We start from the raw sequence: 24,258 nt of genomic DNA on the forward strand, positions 1-24,258 counted from the left end.
CAGTTGCCTTCTTTAAGAAGCAACTGAAGAAAGGCTGTAGTTGGCAGAAAACTAGCCAAGGAGTGGGTACTTTGAGAAAAAAATGGACAAAAGAACCTTCTGTACAAAATTGAGACAAAGCAAGGAAAATTGTTGTGGATTACTGCTAGTTCCTCCTTGCCTCTTCACCACCGTGTCATGGTGGAGGAGTATGTGCTTATTTGGCTACTCCTTCCTCCCTCCCTCCCTCCTGCAAGCCATGGCGACCTTTGGTGACTGATCCCTACTACGAGACCTGGAGGGCATTCAGAGAGATTGCTCCATGAAGCCTGCTTCTGTCTTCCCAACTTGGTGATCTTCATCGTGGTCTCTGTGCAGTCCCACATATGGGTAATCCGCAGGATCGGGCCCAACCTCGGAGAATTCAAAGCAATCTTTAAGCGTTAAATTTGGCGCGCCTTCTCCTCGTCCTGGGGAGGAGGCACCGTCTGCGCATGCCTGGACGAGGGGGAGGCGCTAGCCCACTCAGTTTCTTTTTTACCGCCGTCCGGATCATACCTACCTCGTTGAGTCTCCTGCTTTTTCATCGCAATCTACCTTCAACGTTCCTTTCCAGCTTTCTTTAGCTTCTTCACTTTACTTCTTCTGGTATTGTATAAAAAAAAAAAGCCTTGCTATTTCGGTCTTCTCCTTCCCTACCCCCCCTTCCCCTCCTTTCCCTCCGGGCGGATGGAAGGAAGAGACAAAATCACCTTCAAACGCTGCGTTCGCTGCTCTGCTAAAATCCCCTCTTCTGACGGACATTCCTTGTGCCTTTTCTGCCTCGGCGAGGCGCATCATACGGACTCCTGCCATCACTGCATTCAGTTCGGCAAGCAGGCCCATAAAAACCGCGCCACGTGGCTTAAGAGCCATCTCTTGGAATCCTCCCTTAGACCAGATATTTCTCACGCGGCCCACCAATCTACGCCAGCTTCCCTAACTACTACGGGAGCGGCACAGCCGGCAGCTTCCGTGGCTCAGGTTCCCTGCAAGCTTAAGTCCGGAAAACATCCTAAAAAATCGGATGACCCCAAAAAGCGCCATCGTTCCGATTCGACTCATTCGGATTCGACCGGCCTTAAAACAGCGAAGAAGTCTAAGACCGTTCACAAGCCTTCCGACTCGAGGCCTTCGACTTCGAACCCGATGACAACCTCCAACGTCTCGATTCCTATCTCGCCGGGCTCGAAATCGACTTCGACCCCTGCCATTACGCCGCTCGAGATAGTCCGTATCTTGTCTAAATCGCCTTCTATCCACGGCTCTCCACCGGAGAAAATACTGGACATTGACTCACCTAAAAGCCAGCGTCTCAATACTCTCGATGGACGCTCCTTCCGTGAAGTACCTCTGCAACCTCTGTCGGCCCTTTCCCTGACCAGGGAACCCTCGACTCCTAAGGAAGTACCACTCCGTCAGCGAACACAACGATCCGGAAGCCACCATAGGGAACGTTATTACTACTATTCCCCTTCGAGGTCCAGATCGAGGTCCAGATCGCCGTCTCCCCGGGACCGTCGGAGACATCGAAGATCTCCCTCTCTAGATCCTTATCGTCGGGCGGAGCCTAGGTACCGTGATGATTTCTGACAAGACTTTCCTCGACACCATGATCGAGTCTACAGAGATCATCGAGACCGATACTACGATTACTCTCCTCACAAACGTTACCTCTGCTATGACGAACGACCTCGACACAGAGAAGAATCGGCTCGCTACATTTCTAAACGTCTCCAGCGAGGTCCACTTCTTCGGCTTCAAAGAAACAGCCTCCTACCCTAGAACCTCCGGCCAAACCTTGAGACGAACCCGATATCGAACCCGATATCGACTCCGAAGCCGAGCAATCCGACTCTTCTCATTCTTCGAATTCGGACCCTCACTCTCCACTTTCTGACATAGCCAAGCTGGCAGAACTGTCGCCTTCTGAAGGTCCTAAATCCTACCTGGACCTTTTGGCTAATATGGCCAACTCGCTTAATATTAAACTCACCTCTGATGCCCCTAGAGTCTCTGACGTTGTATACGACCTAGTGAATGCTGACCTTCCTGCTGGCTCATCCTTTCCCATGCTTCCCGTTCACCTAGAGACTCTCAAGGAAGCCTGGGACAAGCCGGCATCGGTACCACCAACCTCCAAAAAGGTTGAGGCACTCTACAAGGTCCATGCTCCAGAATCTAAGTTTCTGTTCAACCACCCTGCACCGAACTCTATGATAGTTCATTCCTCCTCTAAATCCAAGCAAACCAGACACCCTGTGCCTCCGGAGAAGGAAGGCAAGAAACTAGACACCATCGGGAGGAAGATTTACTCCCTTACCACTGCCACGACTAAAATCCATAACTACATGGCATATTTTTCAGCCTATACATTTAACCTGACTTCATATCTCAACACTCTGATCCCTTCCTTGCCGGAAGAGACAGAGAAACCAGCTACCAATGCCCTGCAAGAGATTGCCAGAGTGTGCAAGCAACAAATTAACACAGCACGCCATGCTGCTCAATGTTCATCCAGAACTTTAGCCTCGGCCATAGCTCTACGCAGGCATGCCTGGCTCAGATCCTCTTCGCTCCAACCAGATATTAAGTTTAAAATCGAGGACCTTCCCTTCGATGGTCTTGGATTGTTTAATGCCACCACAGACGACATCCTCACCAATGTAGACGATAGCCGTAAGAGAGCCAAGAGACTGGGAGTCACTCAGCCTCAACCTCACCTTGCCAAGCAAAGAAATTGGAGACCTTACTACTATAAAAGCTCAAGATCTCCTAGACAACCAGAAGCATGGAAACGTAAGCCTCCTCAATCCAAACAGCCCTATCAACAAAGGGCTCGCCCACAAACATCAAAGAAGACCACTCCTACCACCAAACAGTCTCTTTGACTCCCCTACCCCTCTAAGACGTCCAGACATTCTGCCTCAGCCACATCATCACTCAGACATCCGTCTCCTACCCTTTAACCCCAAGTGGGAGTCCATAACATCGGACTCATGGGTCCTCGCCATCATCCACAGGGGTTATACAATAGAATTCAGATCCACCCCAAAACATCACAGATTCATCACCACACCACCTTCCGTACCTCTTCAAGCGGAAATCTCCTCCTTGCTGGACAAGGGTGCGATAGAACCGGTACCGCCCCAGTATCATCGTACCGGATTCTACTCCCGCTACTTTCTGGTGCCGAAAAGAGACGGGGGACTCCGTCCTATCCTCGATCTCCGCAAACTCAATCTCCATATCACCTACAAGAAATTCCGCATGATTACCCTTCAGTCAATCCTGCCTCTTATCCCAGAACAAGCCTGGATGGCAGCGATAGACTTACAGGATGCATATTTCCACATAACAATCACTCACCACCACAGAAGGTTTCTGAGGTTCGCCATCGGAAATCAACATTTCCAGTTCCGCTCTCTCCCTTTCGGTCTCTCGACGGCGCCGAGAGTTTTCACCAAATGTATGGCGGTGGTGGCCGCAACCCTGCGTCAACGAAAAATATCAATTTTTCCTTACATAGACGACTGGCTGATCGTTTCCCCCACAAGGGAACAACTCCAACTGGACGTCTCCACCACTCTTTCTCTTCTAGCCACCCTCGGCCTCCAAGTCAACACAGCAAAGTCCAAGTTGACCCCAACTCAATCAATACAGTTCATAGGAGCAAATATTTCTACGGTCTCCCAAACAGCTTCTCTACCTCAAGACAGAATACGCAGCATCCAATCTCTAGCCAACACAATTATTGCTCACCGCTGCCAAACAGCACTCGTCTACCAGAAAATGCTGGGTCTAATGGCAGCCACCACTGCAGTCCTCTGCTTTGCAAAGCTCCACATGCACCCTCTACAACTATGGTTTATCAGGACTTTCCACCTTCAGAGGCAGCATCAGTCCATATTACTGACTCTTCCGTCTCACATCATCCCATCCCTAAGATGGTGGACGATACAACGTCACCTCTCTGTGGGAATGCCATTCAAACAGGCACCTCCCTCCATGATCGTCACCACAGACGCTTCCAAGTGGGGATGGGGAGCCCACTTGGGAGCCTTCACAGTCCAAGGCAAATGGACAAACTACGAAAGCTCGCTCCATATCAACTGCCTAGAGCTTCTTGCGGTCCACAGAGCTCTGAGGTCATCCCTTCCATCTCTACAGAACTCCCATGTCCAGGTAACCTCGGACAACATAGCCACTGTCTTTTACATAAACAGGCAGGGGGGCACCGCCTCCATCAGACTATGCAAGAGAACACTGACTCTATGGCACTGGTGCATCAGCCAGGGCATCTTTCTCACAGCAGTCCATCTACCAGGAATCGAAAACGTACAGGCAGATGCCCTCAGCCGTCAGCTGGTCAACGACCACGAGTGGTCAATCAGCAAACAATACCTCCTACCGATCTTCAAGCTTTTCGGCACCCCGGAGATAGATGCGTTTGCATCCCCATCCAATGCCCAGTGCATCCGCTTCTACATGAGAGGGCCCCCGTCGCACCTCTCCTTAGGGGACGCCTTTCTCCAATCCTGGAAGGGAGCGCTTCACTATCTCTTTCCTCCCATTCCTCTCATAACCAAAGTCCTGCAGAAGATACAAGTGGATCACACCAACTGTATCCTAATAACTCCTTGGTGGCTTCGTCAACCCTGGTTCACCACCCTCCTGCTTCTGTCCAACAATACATTCCTTCAGCTCCCTCAAGTACAGGACCTGTTATCCCAACAGCACGGCAGAGTCTGGCACCACAACCCAGCGACGCTGAAACTGACGGCCTGGAAAATCAGTTTTTAGACTTTCCTCACGACGTCCGTCATGTCCTAGTGAATTCCAGGAAGCCTTCCACCAGAAAGTCCTACTCATTAAAATGGAAACGTTTCTCCGCCTATGCTTCCAAGAATAAATTTGACCCTGCCCGAGCTACCATCTCTCAGGTTCTATCCTACACTCTCCAGCTTTCTAACGCTGGACTTTCCTACTCTTCTCTGAAGGTCCATCTTGCAGCAATATCGGCTTTCCACCCTCTCATCGAAGGCGTGACAGTCTTTTCCCACCACGCTACAAAAGCTTTCCTCAAGGGCATTATTCGCCTACACCCCCCAACTAGACAAATCCTACCGACTTGGAGCCTCTCTCTCGTATTAAGCCAGCTCATGAAGCCTCCTTTCGAGCCTATGGCATCTATCCCACTTCACCTGCTGTCCTGGAAAACGGCACTATTAACTGTACTCACTACAGGCAAAAGAGCCAGTGACATTTGTGCACTCAGGGCAGACTCACCATACACCACCTTCCTTCATGATAGAGTGGTTCTCCGCCCTGATCCCGCCTTCCTGCCTAAAGTCGTCTCACCCTTTCATCTAGGGAGACCCTCAACCCTTCCGGCCTTCTTCCAACATCCTTCGGATGCAGGTCAACGGGCTTTACACAACCTGGACGCACGTAGAGCCCTTGCCTTTTATATAGACAGGACTCGACACTTTCGCAAAGTTCCAAGTCTCTTTGTTGCTTATGCAACTCATACCAAGGGCAGTAAAATATCTCCACAAAGACTTTCAAAGTGGGTTATCGCTGCCATTGAACTATGCTACCAGTTAGCGAAACAGCCAGTCCTGGAGCACATAAGAGCTCACTCCACCAGAGCCGTCGCCACCTCGTCAGCCTTCCTGAGGGGCGTCCCACTAGAGGACATCTGTGCTGCTGCAGTTTGGTCCTCCCCATCTACCTTCGCCTCGCACTACGCACTCGACGTCCGTGCCAGGCGTGATTCATCGTTCGGGCAGGCTGTGCTACGTTCCATCTTTGACTGAGTGGTTCTCCACACTTTACCGTGAGTACCTCACTCTCTGTTACCTTTTTTAACCAAATTTATCTTGCAGATCCAGCACCCTCCTCCTGATGGAATAGCTCGCTAATCACCCATATGTGGGACTGCACAGAGACCACGATGAAGATGGACAGGTTTCTTACCTGTAACTGATGATCTTCGAGTGGTCATCTGTGCAGTCACACATACCCACCCAGCCTTCCCCGCTGCTGGACACTTCTCAACTTTAATTTTCCACCTCTTCAGCGGCGGCAAGAAACTGAGTAGGCTAGCGCCTCCCCCTCGTCCAGGCATGCGCAGACAGTGCCTCCTCCCCAGGACGAGGAGAAGGCGCGCCAAATTTAACGCTTAAAGATTGCTTTGAATTCTCCGAGGTCGGGCCCGATCCTGCGGATTACCCATATGTGTGACTGCACAGATGACCACTCGAAGATCATCAGTTACAGGTAAGAAACCTGTCCTTCTCAGGAGATCTCCCATCCAAGCACTGACCAGAGTCATCCCTGGTTAGCTTTTGAGATCTGACAAGATCAGGCTTGCTTGGGCTATCCAGATCAGGGCTCTACTTCTTGTCCCAGTCTTATTAGAGATGTGTGCCAAGTAGGTGTGAAGTGGTATGGCACCTTAAAGCCCTGCAAGATGGGAGTCTTGAACATGGGGCTGTTATCCTCCACTAGGTGGAACCATTTGTTGTGGAACAGCTGACCTTATTCTCTTGCACTCTCTTTTCAAAGCTGCATCATGCGTTACTATAGTGAAATGACAGCACTATGTTCAACAATATTTTATGAGTTCATTTTAACTGTACACTGCCTTGAGCTGGACTATGAAGAGACAGCATATTAATATCCTAAATAAATACCTGAATGCAGCCCAGTATGTATAAGCTTCCTCTAGAGGATAGGACTTCAGGAATATGTACTGCTTAAAAGTACAGCGAGTGATAGTCTCGTTAAGACCTTTAGATCAAAAAGCAAAATTAGCTCTAGAAAAAGGTGTTTTATGGAATGGGGTTTTATTGTTATTTTCCTCTTTTATTTAGGTGAAACAGTTGATGTTGGATTACCTAAGAGAAATAGCTCGTCAGGTTTCTGACCAGAACTGTACAAATTCCTCATCTCACAGCACAGTAGTCCATAACAGACTTGGCCTGACATTAATCATCCTTCTGTTAGGAGAACTCTACAGTCTTCCAATATTAAAAAGTGACCTGAAACAACTATGCAAGCTTCTTTGTTTAGAGAAGCCTCAAGTAGATGTAGTAAATGAAATCCGTTCTGTCAAAGAATTGCTGCGGTATGTGGTATAGGATTTGAAAGTTAAAGGCTTGGAGTTGAAGCGTATGCAAAATAACTAATTACAGTATCTTTGAATTACTTGGTTGTGAAATTGAAAGTCTTATGGGCAAAAGTCCTCATAACTGTATCTCAGTAGAGATACATCTTTCAAATTTCTTAAGTTGAGATAAAAGGTGATAGCAAACTAAAAGAGCAGCTCTTACAGCTGCATTTTAAATAGATTCTTCAGTGGCTCTTACTTTTCTTTGCCTCATTTACAACGTGGATAGAGAAAAATACAAAGTTAACCAAAATAATTATGCAGATTGGCCTATTTGGAGGAAGTTGATAAAAGGAGACTGGACATTAATATGGGTGTAGTGTTGCTATCAAAGTTCCGTTTAATGAAGCATTGTTATCTTTCAGTTCTGGAACCATATACCACATTTTAGCCATTTCAGGTCCTGCTTTCTTCTGTCTCTTTCAGTATTGAGCACTGTTTCATTGCCTTGTACAACAACTGTATTGAAGAGCAAATCCACGACTGGCTCTGGACAATTCCAATTTTTCATCTCTTCAGTGCTTCTGTTGACTTTGCATATGACCGGGTGAATTCTCTATTTGAATCTGAAGAGAGGTACGCAGGGTTGGAAGGCATCATGTTCAGAAGCTATAGGGAAAAACACTCCAGTCAAAAGTAAGTATCAATGGATGGTCTGATTATTTTTTTCTTTCCTTCTGAAGGATTTATGTTCAGTGAGAATCTCAGGTTTCTTGTGAAGTGTGGTTATCTTTTCTGTATTCCAAATGTGAAGCAACTTTGTGTCAGTGATGATTCAATTTGCCACAAAGGGAGTGCCAAGGAAATATTAATTGGGAATACCTTTAGCTTTTTCAGATTGTATTTATTGTTAACTATATCCTGCTACTTAGGAACCATTTTTATTTTTAAGCTATATATATATAAATTGCTCTGTATGTCATATTCCTGTTCTGTCTCTTTCAGTGTCTTTTGAGCTTTCTACTCTTTTCTGTTGAGTGCAGGGAAAAATGAGAAATGAGAAAAGGGTTACTATGTTGGACCTTATTTTGGGTTCAGGAGAGAGGGGATTGCACAGTGAATATAGTTGAAATATAGACTACATGACCTGCTGGAATATTTAGAGTTCTTGATCTCTAAATTTTCTTATATTCTACCTAAATTATATTATGTTTTACTCCTGGCATGTGTACACTGCACTGAAACACAGGCTAAAATTTTTTGGCTGTGTTTAGGTGTAATTCCTGAGCATGGTATATATATGAACCATTGGCTTGCGTACTTCTTGTTCCCCTTACACTCTGTAGTCACCTTTCTCCCTTTCTGTTTAGTGACCATGAATACCCTGCTCTCAGATCTTTTAATTTAATTTATATATAGAAATAGTTACATAGAAACCCTACAAAATAATATTAACAGGAAAAAAACCCAGAACACTTTAAAACTTAACACTTCAAGCTGGTCACTTGTGCTTCTGGTGAAGTAGTGTGTGGTAGGCAGGTGTTCTAGCAAGTTCTCCCCTCCAACCTCCCCATAGGCTCATTGGGCATTTCCTACCCAGGATGGGGTAACATTTTGACATTCTTTCCAAAGTTACTGCCTCCTCTACTGACTGAAAATAAACATAGGATATAAAGCGAAGGTTTCTTTTCATCACCAGATAGCTGAATGTTTTTGCCCAGCTAGGTTGTGGTCAAGATCTCACTAAGAAGCAATCATATCTTCAGTATAAGTCTACATCTAGCCAGTTGCTCCTTGTAACAAAGCTAGGGCATCGCCCTAAGTTCATTGCAGCAAAAGGGACATTTCTGTGTTACCTGCTGAACTGAGCTTTCTCACTGGAACTAAAGGTGTAATTGGGAGACTTCTTATTTCAGTTTCAGTTTATATCCCGCCCTTCCCGCCGAAGCGGCTCAAGGCGGCTCACAACATATAAAATCTAACATAGGGTTTGGTTTTAAAAATACATAAATTTGCAAAAATTTAAAACAATAAAATAGTAAAACATATAGAACAAACGATCTGTCAAAATGCTACACTATAACCTTCCATAAAGTTTCCAATGTCAGTTAGTTATAGGCCAGCCGGAAGAGGGCTGTCTTACAGGCCCTGCGGAACTGCCCAAGGTCCCACAGGGCCCTCACCTCTTCCAGCAGCTGGTTCCACCAGCAAGGAGCCGTTACCGAAAAGGCCCTGTCCCTGGTGGATTTCCGACGGGCCTCCTTTGGCCCGGGGATTACAAGCAGATTTTGAGAGCTCGATCTCAGTACTCTCTGGGGAACATGTGGGGAGAGACGGTCTCTAAGGTAGGCAGGTCCTAGGCCATATAGGGCTTTAAAGGTAATAACCAGCACCTTGTACCGGACTTGGTATATTATTGGCAGCCAGTGCAGATCCCGGAGTCCCGGCCGAATGTGCTCCCATCTTGGGAGCCCTAATAACAGCCGGGCAGCGGCATTCTGCACTAACTGCAACTTCCAGGTTCGGCAAAGGGGCAGCCCCATGTAGAGGGCATTACAGTGGTCCAACCTCGAGGTGACCTTATCCTATGAGACAGAAAACAAGGTAAAGTTCTTTAGCTTTGCCTCCCTGTAGTTTGTTTTACTAAGTATTTCTTGTCTCTGATGAGTCAGTGAGGAAACCTGAGAGATCTGTTACATTTTCTCACTGTCTTTTAATTACATTTACTTTATTTATAGTCTGCCTTTCTCAGAGGGACTCAATCCAGATTATGTAGAATGAGTCAGTACGATCAACAAAATGCAATATTCAGTAAGCAATGTAGTAAGTAGTATGAGGATTGTGGAAGTCTGGAACCCACCAGAAATCTAAAAGACAGAACCGAAGGAAAACATAAGTGTTAACATGTATAATTTATCCAACTAATCATTTTGTACAGTGCTACCCTATTTCATGTGTAGAAAAGCCCTCTTGAATAGTTCAGGTTTGTCTAGTTTGTGGATAGACAGGAGAGTGGGAGCCTGTGATGACTTTAGGCCAAGGAGCTCCAAGGTTCACAGAAATTCCAAGAAAATGATACATGAGATCCAGGTTTGTTTACAAGGTGATTTTTAATAAAACATCCGAACTTACAGGAAATGCAGGCTAAGCTTTCATCAGCTGGGCCTCGAGCATATACACATACAGCAAAGCCTGGCAGAATCTGAGACGACTTGCATACCTAAAACTTAGGAACTTTTTGGTGGTCTCTGTGCTTCACACCGATGGGATATAGCGCTCCTGCTCCGTTTTTAATTGGTACTTCAAAGCCTATAGAGAAGGATTTTCGCGCCCCTCCCAGCAGTCATGCGTGTGGGCTCCACCATACATGGTCATTCGGACGGGCATGAGGATCTCACCAGTTCCCTTCTGACTGCCGCGCGGTTCCGTTTCAGCCTTTCGTCGGTACTTACCTGAAACCTTCGTTTTTCCTTTTTCCTTGTCGGATTTCTGCAAGGAATTAAAAACTTTTCAGCACAGGGTAAGAACTATCTACCCTGGGTGCACAGTCCCCTTCGGGGGAAAACCCCTTTTCCCCCCCACCCTGTCCTTCTGGGGTAGCATGGCAAACCGGCTGCTGCATGGAAAAACCTTGGGGTTTCTTTAAAAGGTGTAGGTGCAGCAGTAAAATTCCCCCACCAGACAGACATGAACTTTGCTTGTTGTACCTCGGGGAAGCCCACCGACTGGATTCCTGCATACGTTGTGCAAAATTCTCCAAGCAGATGCAAAAGAACCACGCTGTAAGACTTAAAACAGCTCTTCTGGAAGCCGCCCTCACCGTACCTTCCAAGGCTGCTTTGCAACACGACTCCAGTCTTGCCTCCACCTTGACTCTGATGATGCCCTTGACAAGTGCTCAATCTGATGCTGACCAGTTAGTGCTGAAACGCATTTACTCTGCCTCTGAATAGGAAATCTCCACTCCTGCCAAAAAACACAGGGAGGATAAAGAGCGGAAAAGGGATAAGGAGAAGTGACGCAAGAAAGACTCCAATAAGAGTCCGCGACATGCTCCATCGCCCTTGGGGCATATCCTGGTACCAGGAAAGATACCTCAACTCCAGCTCTTACACTTTCCAATTCACCAACTATCGGGACAGAAAGGCAACACCCAGAACACCAACATGTCCGATTTCGAAATCGATCTTACGTAGCAGTCATCCTGCTCCACATCCTCGGGATCGAATAATGACTCGCCAATACAACCCAAAGTGGTACCGAGAGAAGCTCCCCTGACATTGGAGCAACCAACCGAGCTGAGCCTGGACAAACCAACTGGATGATCCGAAACCACCACCACCGCTCTGGGATTCACCACAATGGCCATGCATGTATGGGGCATACCCCATGCCTTCTTTCCCATGGATGCCCCATCCACATCTGGACTGGAATACCTGCTTGATGATGTCCCACCAAAGGTGGGACTGAAATGGCCCAGATGGGATCGCATTCTGAAAACCCCACTGCTGCCAAATCCATCCCCAAAGCCGAAGACCCCATCATGGTCACCAGGACTTTCGGAGGACAAAGTGCCATCATCTGACTCCGATTCAACCCACTCCGAACAACCGGACATGAGTACTGAACCATCTCTCCCACAGCAGCCACTGGAAGAGAGTTCTGTTTCAGAAGATCTTAGTGCTTATAGCGATTTTGTCAAGCGCATAGCATACGCTCTCTCACTTCCTATCTCACAACCGAAACCAACTATAACGGATGCTGTGTTCAATGTAGTGCAGAAAGACGCTTCCACACCGGTATCGCTCCCAGTGATCTCAGTTCTCCTGCAGGCTAGTAAAGCTCCGTGGACCAAACCAGCATCAACACCAATTTCCTCTAGAAGGATTGATAACATGTACAAAGTACGGATGCAAGCTTCTCTTCAGCCAACCATTTGTGTTTTCCACCAATATTAGTGCCTTGTGATTTTCTTTCCTTTTTCTTTTGTACCCTTAGAAGCGCACTGATTTCTTGAGCAAAAGAGACTTATTTCATTTTTTTAATGCAAGTGCTAAAAAGACTGAGACAAATTTTGCAATTGCTAGAGTTTTCTTAGGATCCTTATCACTGAGCCAAAGAGCCAGGTATTCTGGAGTATTTGGGGGTGGGGCTTGTGATTTTAAATGAAACATGATTTTCCTTTTTACACTTTTGCTTTATAATTAATTTTGCATCTTTTGAAGGTATATGAAAAACTCTTCTATGGCCTTGTATCTGTCAGCTTCCTTTATGCCTCAGAGCTCCTACAGAAATTTAAACACACACAGCCTTGAGTTTCTCAGTGTTCTGTTTTCTCCATTTAAAAAATTAGCAACATGGCAACCTGGTAACTGCGTTGAAAATTGCTTTAAAGCTAAGGTACATGTGGTGTTTGTCTGCTGGAGTGGCTGTGGTGTCTTTACACTATAAAATGGATGTCGAACTCATTTGTTATGAGGGACAGATCTGACATAAATGAGACCTTGTTGGGCAGGCCCTGTCGAGTTGGGCTGGGCCATGTCAAGCCAGACCATATTTGTACCTGTTTTAAGATTAGGTAGCAGAGATATAAACTTTATAAAGGACACAATTATTATTTTTAATGTTTTTAAAGCTTAAAATGTTAGCATTCATTGGTCTTAAAGGTGCTTTCTTTGTATTTCTCCCTTTGGAGCCAGGGAACTGGGCAAAGGAAGCTTTGGCTCAGTAGCTCTGTTGTGTGATTGAGAGAGCATGGAAAAACAAGCTCTGCCTTCCCTTCTTTATTCCCAAGGGGGAAAGAGCCTCAATCAATGGAGAAAATAGAGGTTTTGCTCTGTAGCTCCTGTGCAATTGAGCAAGCTTTGAAAATCAAGCTGTAACACAGAAGGAAGCAAGAGAGGGAGAAAGAAGCAGATGACAGCCAGTTGCTCAGGGGCCTAATAGGACCCCTCTGGGGGCCTGGTTTGGCCCCTAGGCCGCATGTTTGACACCCCTGCTCTAAAACTTCTAGCATCAATCACCAGAAACTCTGAGGTGGGCATGGCTCGATGACCACGCTTCTGGTGATGTCAGAAGATGTGGCCTAATACACTAACCAGTTCCTGCAGCCATGGGCGCAGTTTAGTATGGTGATGGTGATGTCGGGGTGTGGTCTAATATGCTAATGAGTTCTTGCTGGGCTTTTTCTATAAAAAAAGCCCTGTCAGGCCATCTTGCACCTGGTATCCAGTTGGTGAGAGACACAACCCAGACCTTTGAAGATAAGGACTACTAACTAGCATAAGGAGAGAGGAAAGTTCCCTTGGGAAAAACCAATCATTGTTCTCTCACAAGATTAGAACATAAGAGAAGCCATGTTGGATCAGGCCAGTGGCCCATCCAGTCCAACACTGTGTCACACAGTGGCCCCCCCCAAAATTATATATGTACACACATACTGTGGCTAATAGCCACTGATAGACCTCTGCTCCATATTTTTATCCAATCCCCTCTTGAAGCTGGCTATGCTTGTAGCCGCCGCCACCTTCTGTGGCAGTGAATTCCACATGTTAATCCCCCTTTGGGTGAAGTACTTAATTTTATCCGTTTTAATCTGACTGCTCAGCAATTTCATCGAATGCCCACGAGTTCTTGTATTGTGAGAAAGGGAGAAAAGGACTTCTTTCTCTACTTTCTCCATCCCATGCATTATCTTGTAAACCTCTTATCATGTCACCCTGCAGGCGATGTTTCTCCAAGCTAAAGAGCCCCAAGCGTTTCAACCTTTCTTCATAGGGAAAGTGTTCCAACCCTTTAATCATTCTAGTTGCTGTTTTCTGGACTTTCTCCAATGCTATAATATCCTTTTTGAGGTGCGGCGACCAGAACTGTACACAGTACTCCAAATGAGACCACACCATCGATTTATACAGGGGCATTAATGATACTGGCTGATTTGTTATCAATTCCTGACCATCCCCAACATGTTAGAAAATATAATTTCGGAGGTGGTGGAGGTAATCTGTGTCTCATTGCTGGTTGACTATGGTAGAGCTGTCTCTAACATCCTTGGCCTTTGGGGAAAGATCTCTTGCCTTAAGAGTCCCATGTTTGGATTCAAGGTGGTGATGTGAGCACTGAATGGAAGACTCTACAAAAGCCTCGACTAGAGCCAGGGCTTTTTCTGCCCTGGCTGCGGCCTGGTGAAACATGCTTGCATTAGAGATTAGGGCCCTACCTGATTTACTACCTTTTTGTAGGGCCTGTAAAACGGAGCTGTTCTGCCAGGCCTTCAAGTGAGGCAGCAGATGCCCTTATTTATTTATTATTGATTGTGTTAGAATTTATTGTTAATTGATTAAATTGGAATTTTTAATTGTTAGTTAAGATTATAATTAGAGAAATATGGCTGTGGAAATTGATTGATTAATTATTGTACATATTAATGGGATCAAATTAGGATTTTTAATTATAAATTGTAAAGTTGTTTTTTGTAGCTAGTGCATTGAATTTGTTAGGAGAGTGAGGAGGGTAGACTGTGATTGTCAGGGGTCGGTGGGGAGTGGGTATAGGAGGGAAGTGGGCTGAGATATAGAAGGCCCACGTTTTGGCCCACCAGTAAATGCTAGCAGGGGCATTGCCTGGCCTGATAGCACTACGCTGGGGAGGCCATGTTAGGGTCGGGGATATCAGTCATTGAGGGGCAAGGTGGTGGGCATAGAGTGCGAAGACAAGGGCCAGAGATATGGAAATGCTTGGACCCTTTCCCACCTATGTCCCATCCCGAGGCATGTTGGTTGTTGGGCTAGGAAGATCCCATCTACAACACTGGTGCTGATTAATGCCAGGTCCATCAATAAGATTGCTACTCTATGAGATTTCCTCGTGGAGCAGCTGGTGGACCTGGCATGTATGACGGAGACCTGGATGTGGGAAGGCGACACTGTTGCCTTGAACCAGGTTACGTCGGCTGGGTTCTCTGTCCTTCACCAGTCTCGGACAAATGGGTGAGGGGGGAGTTGCTGTATTTGTCCAGGATTCTTTTTCTTTCAGGACGCTTCCTGTCCCAAACATCGCCAGCATTGAGTGTGTCGGCCTAGGGTGGGAAGCTGAGTTGAGTTTGGCAATTTGGGTGGTATACCGACCGCCTACTTGCACCAGCAGAAAGTCCACTTGCCCTGCTGGATGCTGTGTCCACCTGAGCATTGGACATCCCTGGCCTATTAGATCTTCTTCGTGGTCACACCGATGGGATATAGTGTGCCTGCGCCGGTTCCGATTGGTGCTTCAAAGCTAATTCAGTGGTCATGTGCGCGGGCTCCACCGCGCATGCCCACTGGGACGGGTGCGAGGATCCCGCCAGTTTGCTTCTGACCGCCATGCAGATCAGTTCCCTCTTCATTCGCTTGTTGGTACTCACCTTCCTTTTCTCCTCTCAACGTTTTTTGTTGAGCTTTTTCTCCTGAAAATAACCGTGGGGGTTCTTCAAAAGGTGCAAGCGGTGTGGCAGTAAAATCCCGCCTCCAGACAGTCACGAACTTTGCCTGTTGTGCCTTGAGGAAGCCCACCGGTCAGACTCCTGCACACATTGTGCAAAATTCTCAAAGCAAATGAGAAAAAACCATGTGGCGAGACTCAAAACAGCCCTCATGGAATCTGCGCTTACCGCGCAGTCCACGGCTCTGTCACAATCCAACTCCAGGCTAGCTTCCACCTCGACCACTACGCCCTCCACTCGATCCGATGCCGAATGGTCGGTGTCAAAACACTCTGGCGTCCGAATTGGAAACCCCGACTCCTGCAAAAAGATGCAGGGAGGACGGAGCATAAGAAGGAAGAGAAAAGGTGCAAGAAAGCCTCTGCTAAAAACTCGCACCCGCCTCCATCACCAGGCCCTCTCTCGGCACTGGAGAAAATACCATCGCTCCAACTTCTGCATTCTCCGATACACCAGCTGTCGAGAAAGAGGGGAGATACCCAGGACACTAGTTTCGACCTGATCCAACAAGCATCCAGATCTACCTCTTTGGGATCGAACGATTCTCCCACACAACTAGCAGACCCTGCATCACGGGATACTCCCTCGACACCGACGCCACTGACCCAACCAAACCCGGAGCAACCAACACTGAAAGAGCTGGAAGCTCCAAAACCACCACGCTGGGACCTGCCACAGTGGCCGTACATGTATGGGACCTGCCCCATGCCATTCCCAGGGATGCTTCGCTCATACCAAGACTGATGTTCGATGATATCTCACCACTCTAAGATATCGAGACCGAGACAGGCCGCCACCCGAGACGTCGGCACCGAAGAAACCTAGACGAGACCATACCCCTCAGCCACTGAAGCCGACTCCAAAACCGAGCACTCCACCTTGATCACTGGTGCTCTCGGAAGGCGAGATGACATCTTCTTTCTCAGAGGCTGAGTCCAACCAGTCCGAGCACCCAGAGACAAGCACGGAAACCTCTTTATCTCAGCAACCTTTGGAGGAGGGCTCCATCTCCCCCTCTGAAAATCTCAGCGCCTACAGCGATTTCATCAAACGAATGGCGCAAACCCTCTCGCTTTTGGTATCGCAACTGAAACCCACCATAACAGATATGGTCTTCGCCATCGTACAAAAGGACGCCTTGACACCGATAGCTCTTCCCATGACTTCAGTACTTCTTCAGGCTGCCAAATCGCATTGGGATAAACCAGCCTTCACACCGATCTCCTCGAGAAGGATTGATCATATGTATAAGATCCAAGAAGCTGAAGCCAGTTTCCTTTTCAGTCACCCAAGCCAAACTTGGTGGTAGTAACATCCTCTTCCAAGAGCAAGAAGACACAGTCTTTACCACCCGAGAAGGAAGGGAAGAAGCTTGACGGAATGGGCAAGAAATTCTATGCAGCTGGAGCGTTGGGGATAAAAACGGCCAACTACGCAGCATGCATGAGCCATTATCAGTATCAGTACACCATTATCAGTACACCCTGTGGGAAAAAGCGACACAGCTCTGATGCTTAAAGTAAGCGCCGGGATCGGAGGGAGCGATCCTGGCGCTTGCTGTAAGCGTCAGAGCTGGAGCCAGGCAGACAGGCACGGAGGAAGCATGCTGCCCCCTCCGCAGCTGACGCTCGTGAAGCGCTGGGTTTGCGGTGGGGGCAGCGTGGAGCTATCCCAGCGCTTGCTGGAAGCAGAGCTAGAGCCAGGCAGGCAGGTGCGTGGGAAGCACCAGGATCGGAGGCGGAGGCAGCGGATCGCCCCCCAGGAGGAAGGTGCATACTATGGTCCGGAGCGCCTTATGGACCAAAAAATACGGTATTTAGTTCTTTTCTTGAAGCCATAAATGCAATTTATTGATTTAATGTTTTTTTCTGGGCTCCAACTGGAAAGTATTGCGTTTATTGTTGCTTCTGCCTTTTCTTTTTCCAACCAACTTGTAGTAATAATTTTTGTTTTTTCTTCTTACGGTCTTCTATAATTGTATCATTTGTGCTATGAGACAGTTGTAACCTTCTGAATGATGTAATTTTCTTTAAAACGCCAAACAGATGGATGTATTAATAGATAGTGGCAGCCTGTGAAGCAAAATGTCTCTACCAGAGCATCACAAGCACATTCACTGCATAATGTGGCCACATCCAGTGCCTTTGATAAAAATTCTCCAAAGATGTATGTAGAGCAGCTACATGGGCTTTTGTGTCTACATTTATAAGGAATGCAAACTGGATACTGTAGGCTCAGCTGACACAGATTTCAGGAGGAGCATTCTAAAGGAAGTTGTATAATATATATATATATATATTGAAATAAGTGGTCCCATCTTGGGATTCCTGTACCAACTGCTGGACATCCCAACTAGTAAAATTGTGCCCTCAGTTCCAGATGAGAATGGAACATTTGTCTCTTACTGTAAAAGTTCCTTCTGTCTGGAACCTGAGGGCATCATTTTATCCCACTCTGATTTAAGGGAGGATGTTGTTTTGTCAACATGGGGAGCTAATGTTCACTTCCCATAAGTCTCTCGCTGTTACTGTGTTTCAGTATATTTCCTTCTTTGTTGGATGATTCTCTGAAATGTTTATCTTGTGGTTATCCATGTGACAGAATGCCCCTGTAAAATAGTAAAAAAGTAAAATAGTAAGTTCTGTTGATGCTCTGGAAGTCTCAAAATATAGTAACAGCTACAAGGGAGGAGGAATCAAAAGAGTACAATTTGTTTTCTGCTTCAAAGGATGCACTTAAATTCAATATCAGAGGAATCTTCACAGTAAGTGATCAACGTTCTGTTGATAAATTCTCATCTCTTCCTTGTTGGAGGCAATGTATAATCTGTGAGGCTGATATCCCCCCCCCCCCCGGTGGTCTATAAGTACTTACAGAATTTTTTGTCAAAAAAAGAACTTTTGGGTAGATATGTCTTTGATTTTCCTTGACTGTTTCTAGGACTAACTACAGTTGGGTTGGAGCAAGTAATTCAGCTTTCCTGTTTCATTTATCCTGGTAAAGTAAAAAAAAAAACATTCTACCAAGTGCCAAGTGTACTTGGCAATCCTCCTCTGTATAAAAAGTTGATCTGTTTTTGCAGGGTCTTACTGCAACTAATGAAAGAGAAGAAGCATTTGGTGGAAGGAGACAGAGCACTATTCAGGTCATGGTTCTCCTTGCTGCCTCTGAAGGACTTGGTAGAATTTATCACAGACTTTTCCACAGATCTCTTGGACTGTCTTCTGGGAATTTTTCATAGACTGAAGAATGTGATAATCATACACGACTATGAGGTTTGTTTTGTTTCAACTTCTGTTTATCCATTTGAAACTTAATTTGCCTTCAGTACAGATTAGAGTATGCCAGTTAGCCGTAGTTATAAGTCACTCTGTTGTGGACTGCTTATAGGTATGAGGTACAGGATAAAATGTGTAACAACATTTATTTATTTAGATGTTTATACCACTTCTCATTGAGGTCCATATTGGCATACAACGGTATTCTCCCCATCTCCATATTATTTCTACAATAGCAACGCTGTGGTGTAGATTAGAGACATGTAATGATTTGACTTCATGGTCTGGTCAGGATGGCATTTATTAGCCTTTGGGTTGACATGTTAACATTCAGCCTGTAATTAAATTGGGCAAAGCCTGGTTAAAATTTTCCGCAATTTTTAATGCAAGTTAAATATATATTGTCAGCATACTTAGAGGGTTAATGTTCCCATTTTGAAGACTCAGAACAAATTGGATAATGGAATGACAATTTGCTAAATGAAATAGTGATAGGAATATGCAAATTTTAACAGGATAGTGTCAGCTAAAGACATCAGTGATAAATTCCATAATGATTTACAATACAAATAATAATTATATTTCATGTTTTTTATGTTTGTGGACTGAAATTATACAAACACAAATTGTAGGCCTGTTCACAGCTTTAAGGCTAGTAGATCTTTTGGCTCACAAGGTAAAATTTCTGCTCACAAGGCAACAGGGCTTAGAGGGAACATTGGCAGTAATTATGGGAAATATTGGGAACCCTAGGCCTAGAAGCAACCTAGGTGACTTCATATCTTCCAGTTTGCATGACTCAACTAGGCCTGGCTGCTGGCTTAAAGTTCAACAGCAGCCACCCTATGAAAGCCAGTGTGATGTAGAAGTTAGAGCATCAGGGTAGTGTCTGGGGGGGGGGGGGAGATCCAGTTTCGAATCCCCATCTTGCTGTGGAAGCTCAGTGGGTGATTTTGGTCCCATCACATACTTTCAGCCTAACCTACCTCGCAGGGTTTTTGTAAAGATGAAACTGATGAGAGAATAAAGTTAAGGTGCTTTGATATACACTGTAGAGAAAACTGAAGTATAAATGAAATAAATATTGCTGAAGATGGGAGGCAGGTAAAAGGTAGTTTAGTGAATGGCTGACAAGAGAACAAGGCAGGTAAAGGGGAGGGGATATGAGGGTTGCCAGAAGGAAGGAAAGAGGAAATTGTGTGGGGAGGGGGATATAGGGGAAAATGAAGTGCCTGAGGTTTCCATACCGTGGAAAGTGAGCCTAGCCCAGTGGCCAGCACCACACAACTGGACCAGAGTTTTCCTAGGCAGAAGCTGCCAAGGGAAGAGAGACAGCTTAAGACAGAGAGGCTGTTAAAAGTAGTTTGGCTGTTGGGTTAGACAGATAGCTGGAAATCACCCAGAATTACAACTGCTCTCCAGGTGTCAGAGGTCGATTCCTCTGGAGAAAATGACTGCTTTGATGGGGGTGGGCTCTGACATTATACCCTGCTGAGGTTGCTTCCCTCCCAAGTCTCCACTCTGAAATCTCAAGGAATTTCCCAGTGTGGTGCTGGCAACACTAATGGGGGTGGTGGTGGGTCTCTGCAGTTGAGATCTGTCATGATTCCAGGAGATCTCCAGTCCCCACCTGGAGGATGGAAAGCATAGAAGGAGAGATAGAAGCAGAGGCTGTGGGGACTTTCAGGAAAGGGGAAGAGGAAAAAATGGGGGAAGCCAAAATGAGATGCTGCCTGCAAATCCTTGTGGGTTATGATAGTGTAGAGCTTCACTTTTGTTATGTAGAGAGCAGGAACATAAGATTTGATCTTTGCAGTAATGCTAATTTGTGTAAATCTTACCTTTAAAAATTATTGAGCAGAGTCTAAAGCAGGGCTGTCAAACTCATTTGTTATAAGGGCCAAATCTGACATAAATGAGACCTTGTTGGGCTGGGCCCTGTGTGTACCTATTTAAGATTAGCTAGCAGAGATATAAAGGACACAGACAAACACAATTAAAAAAAAAATGACACAGACAAACACAATTTTAAAAAAATCTTAAAAAAAAACTTAACATGAGTAAAACATTAGCGCTTATTGATCTTAAAAGTGCTTTCTTTGTATTGCTCCCATGCAATCCAGGGAACTGGAGAAAGGAAGCTCTGGCTTTTTTCTTCTTTCCCCAGGCGACTAGGAGGGGGAGGAGCTTCAGCCAATAGAAGGAAGAGAGTCTTGGCTCAGTAGCTCTGCTGTGCAATTGAGAGAGCCTGCAATTGAGAGAGTCTTTCTCTTTCTCATCACACATCTTGACAAATCAGAGGCTAGGCTCAGTTCAGCACGTAGCTCTTGGACCTTCCTTCTTTGGCCCTTCTATGTGTTTTATGTAAAACACCAACTGCCATGTGGAAAGGGTCTGTTCTGCGTTGTTCTACATTTTCCAGGATTCTTGGAACTTTGTTCCTATTTGCCAGTATCAGTTTTGTTTTTCACCTATTCTGGAAAGCCTTGACAAAGATGCACATTCCATGAATAAACTTCTGGAAGATTCAGTTCAACACAGACTTTTCAGGAAGCAGCAGACTCTTATATGGAGATGAGGCCTCAGCTAGGCCCAGTAAGGCTGCAAGGCTGCTAGGTAGGTAAAAGAGGTACAAGGCCAGGTGAACTGGATTCAGATACGTTGATGTTAAGTTTGTACCCTGAACTTTATTCTAGACAACCTATCAATCCAGTGAGCCAACATTCATACAAAAAAGGAGGGGGGAGATCCCTTGCAAATTCTCCTCCTGTATGCTCAAATGCAATTTAAGCATGAATGATACTATTTTAGAGAAGAATAGTCCTGGACCCTGGTTGTCTGATAACTTTTGTAACTATTTTTCAGGTGGTAGAAAAAATTCTACAGAAGGTATTGTGCATCCAGTGGAATAATCAAAACAGGTAAGTGTGTAATAAAAGTAAATACATTTGTCAAACAGAATAGTTAAAATGGGATTTTATTTATGGAGCATTGGAATGTAAAATATGTTGACTCTAAGACATTACATATTTTTATATGTGTGTGTGTATTAATTAAAACTATTCTAATTCTCAACCTGACCAAATCTGCAAATACATAAATCTGGAGACTGGAGTTGTGAACAGATAAGCCACATCTTTCAGCAAATGTTCCCCCCACACTGTCACGGCCCGGGTGTGCAGATAAGGAACGGCGGCGGCTGACGTCTGGCAGCTGGCCAGGACTCTGTCAGCCGGCTGGGGAGGAGCGCAGGGGTGGTCGTTAAACAGTCCAATTATTTCAACACCGTAAATCAGTCCGGCCGAAGGAGAAGACAGAAAGCTTGGTCGCAGGAATGCAGGGGGTCGGAAGCCAGGGAAAACAACGCCAATTACCTAGGTCAGTCCACAAAGCTAAGTCAGAGTCCAGAAGTCCAAGTCCCAGGTTCAGGCCGGGTCAGGAGTCACACGGGTTCTTGCAGCAAGCAAGAGGGTGCAGCGTAGTCACGTCCCAGGTAGGTCGTTCGTTGCCAGCACAGTTTGCCTTGGGGTCAGGGCTACAGATATACTGTGCTGGCTTGTTAACTTGTTAGTACTCTGGGCTGAGATCTCTCCTCCCACGCATGCGTGCATCTCTCCGTCTGTTTCTGAATTCCTGTCGCCTCCTCTCACGTAACCAGCTTACAGGAGGTGGTGATTCAGGAGGGGATGCACTAGGGCCGGGCGTGGCCTGATCAGTCTCAGGTGGCTCCTGCTCGGAGTTAGCAAGGGCGGGGGCTGAGCTGGGGCCCGGTGTGGCCTGATCAGTTTCAGGTGGCTCCTGCTCTGAGTTAGCAAGGGCGGGGTCTGGGGCAGGCACGACACACCCCCCCCGGGTTCCCCCCACACCAGATCAACCCCCCTCTCCCACAGAAAACTTCCGAGAATCAGCGGGGGGTAGCGATTGAATGCCTGACTCTTCTCTAGTTCTCTAGGTGAACTGGACTTGCTTTCCCACTTCTTAAAGAGGGGTTTGCATGGTTCCCATATGCTCTCTTAACAGGGGAAAGTGGGGGGAGGCATGCTGAGGGATAGTATGCACTCCCTGGGCAGCACTCCCTGTTGTATTCAACATAGCATAGGTTTTCAGGTACATTTCCTGTTTTCTTTGTAAGTGAAAGGTAATTGTTCACATGGCAGTGATTTTTTTTAGACTGCATCCTAGATGAGGTGAAAAGGAAAATATTGCACTCTGTAGAATCTAGTAAAGAAGACATTATTCTGGACTTGTTTGGTATTCAGATATTTGCTATAATCAGGTTTTCTTGCATTTCAAATGTAATTAAAATCTTCCATGATTTAGGATACCACATCAGGACATTTGGAACGCCTCTGTGACAGTCTGCATAAAACTGCATCAGATGATATGTAATAATGTCAAAATAGTAAAGAACTATAAGATACCAGCAACATCTGCTGAGATTGTTTCAAAGATTCTGGGACTTGCACCTTTGGAGGTGAGCATCTATTTGCTTAAAATTATATATCAACCTGCAACTCTGCCTTTATTCTTCTGAACAATTTCACCAGCCTATATTGAAATGGTATTATTAGAAAGCTCAGGAGTGGAAGGTAACATACTGAATGTCCTCTCCCTGTGATTGATTTCCTTTTGCTCTTGGAGCATTTGTGACATCACCAGCCAGTTGTACCAATTCCGTTTTTGACATGGAAAGACCAAAGTAAAGTCTCCCCCCCCCATTCAACATGTAATTAATTTATGAAACTCACTGCCTCACCATGTAGTGAAGCTTTGATTGCTTTTAAAAAAGCACTAGGCAAATTTCATTGGGGGGTCTGTTACTTATGATAGCTAAATGGAACATCTGTGTTCAGGCACACATTGTACCTCTGGCTATCTGATGCTGGTTGGTAGATGTGGGAAGGCTGTCTCCTTCAAACTTTCTGAGCTTCCAGAAGCATGTGCCTGGCTGTTACTGAAAAAAAAAAGATTGCTGAACTAGATGAGCCTTGAACAGCTGAGAGGCAGGAATAAATTGCTCCCACATCTCAGGTGGGTGTTGGGTTTCTACTGCAGTCCCTTTAAAGTTTTAAGGGAGTGCAGAAGACAGCCCCAAGGATGAGCTGTGCCAGTGAGAAGAAGACTGATCCTTCCAGCTTAGCTTGGAGCTGGCTTCTCACGCAGTCTGGTTTCAGCTGGATTTCAGAAGAAGCCAGCCCCCGGATTGGCTGTGCTGCCAGGATTAATGTGCTCCGTGCAGCACAGCAGCTCCTGTAGCTCACTCCTTGTGCAGCCCAGACTGCAGGAGAAGTGAGCCCAGCCAGCATCACCTGTGCTGTGTGGAGCAATGTGCTCCAACTGGTACAGCAGCTCCTAGGACTTTTTTAAAA

At 46.0% G+C, this 24,258-nt stretch overlaps 1 protein-coding gene across 1 annotated transcript in view; it reads left to right on the top strand.

Moving 5' to 3' along the window:
- The window catches only part of LOC132581016 (E3 ubiquitin-protein ligase RNF213-like), a 199,079-nt gene that overhangs the window by 13,421 nt on the left and 161,400 nt on the right, over nt 1–24,258 (top strand). The window contains exons 7-11 of the mRNA XM_060252036.1: nt 6,897–7,150; nt 7,619–7,828; nt 18,694–18,886; nt 21,755–21,810; nt 23,210–23,363. Coding sequence (XP_060108019.1) covers nt 6,897–7,150; nt 7,619–7,828; nt 18,694–18,886; nt 21,755–21,810; nt 23,210–23,363 — 867 coding nt within the window. The remainder of the gene's footprint in view (nt 1–6,896; nt 7,151–7,618; nt 7,829–18,693; nt 18,887–21,754; nt 21,811–23,209; nt 23,364–24,258) is intronic.

The sequence above is a fragment of the Heteronotia binoei genome, chromosome 13 (assembly GCF_032191835.1).
Source record: "Heteronotia binoei isolate CCM8104 ecotype False Entrance Well chromosome 13, APGP_CSIRO_Hbin_v1, whole genome shotgun sequence".
Taxonomy (NCBI): Eukaryota; Metazoa; Chordata; class Lepidosauria; order Squamata; family Gekkonidae; genus Heteronotia; species Heteronotia binoei.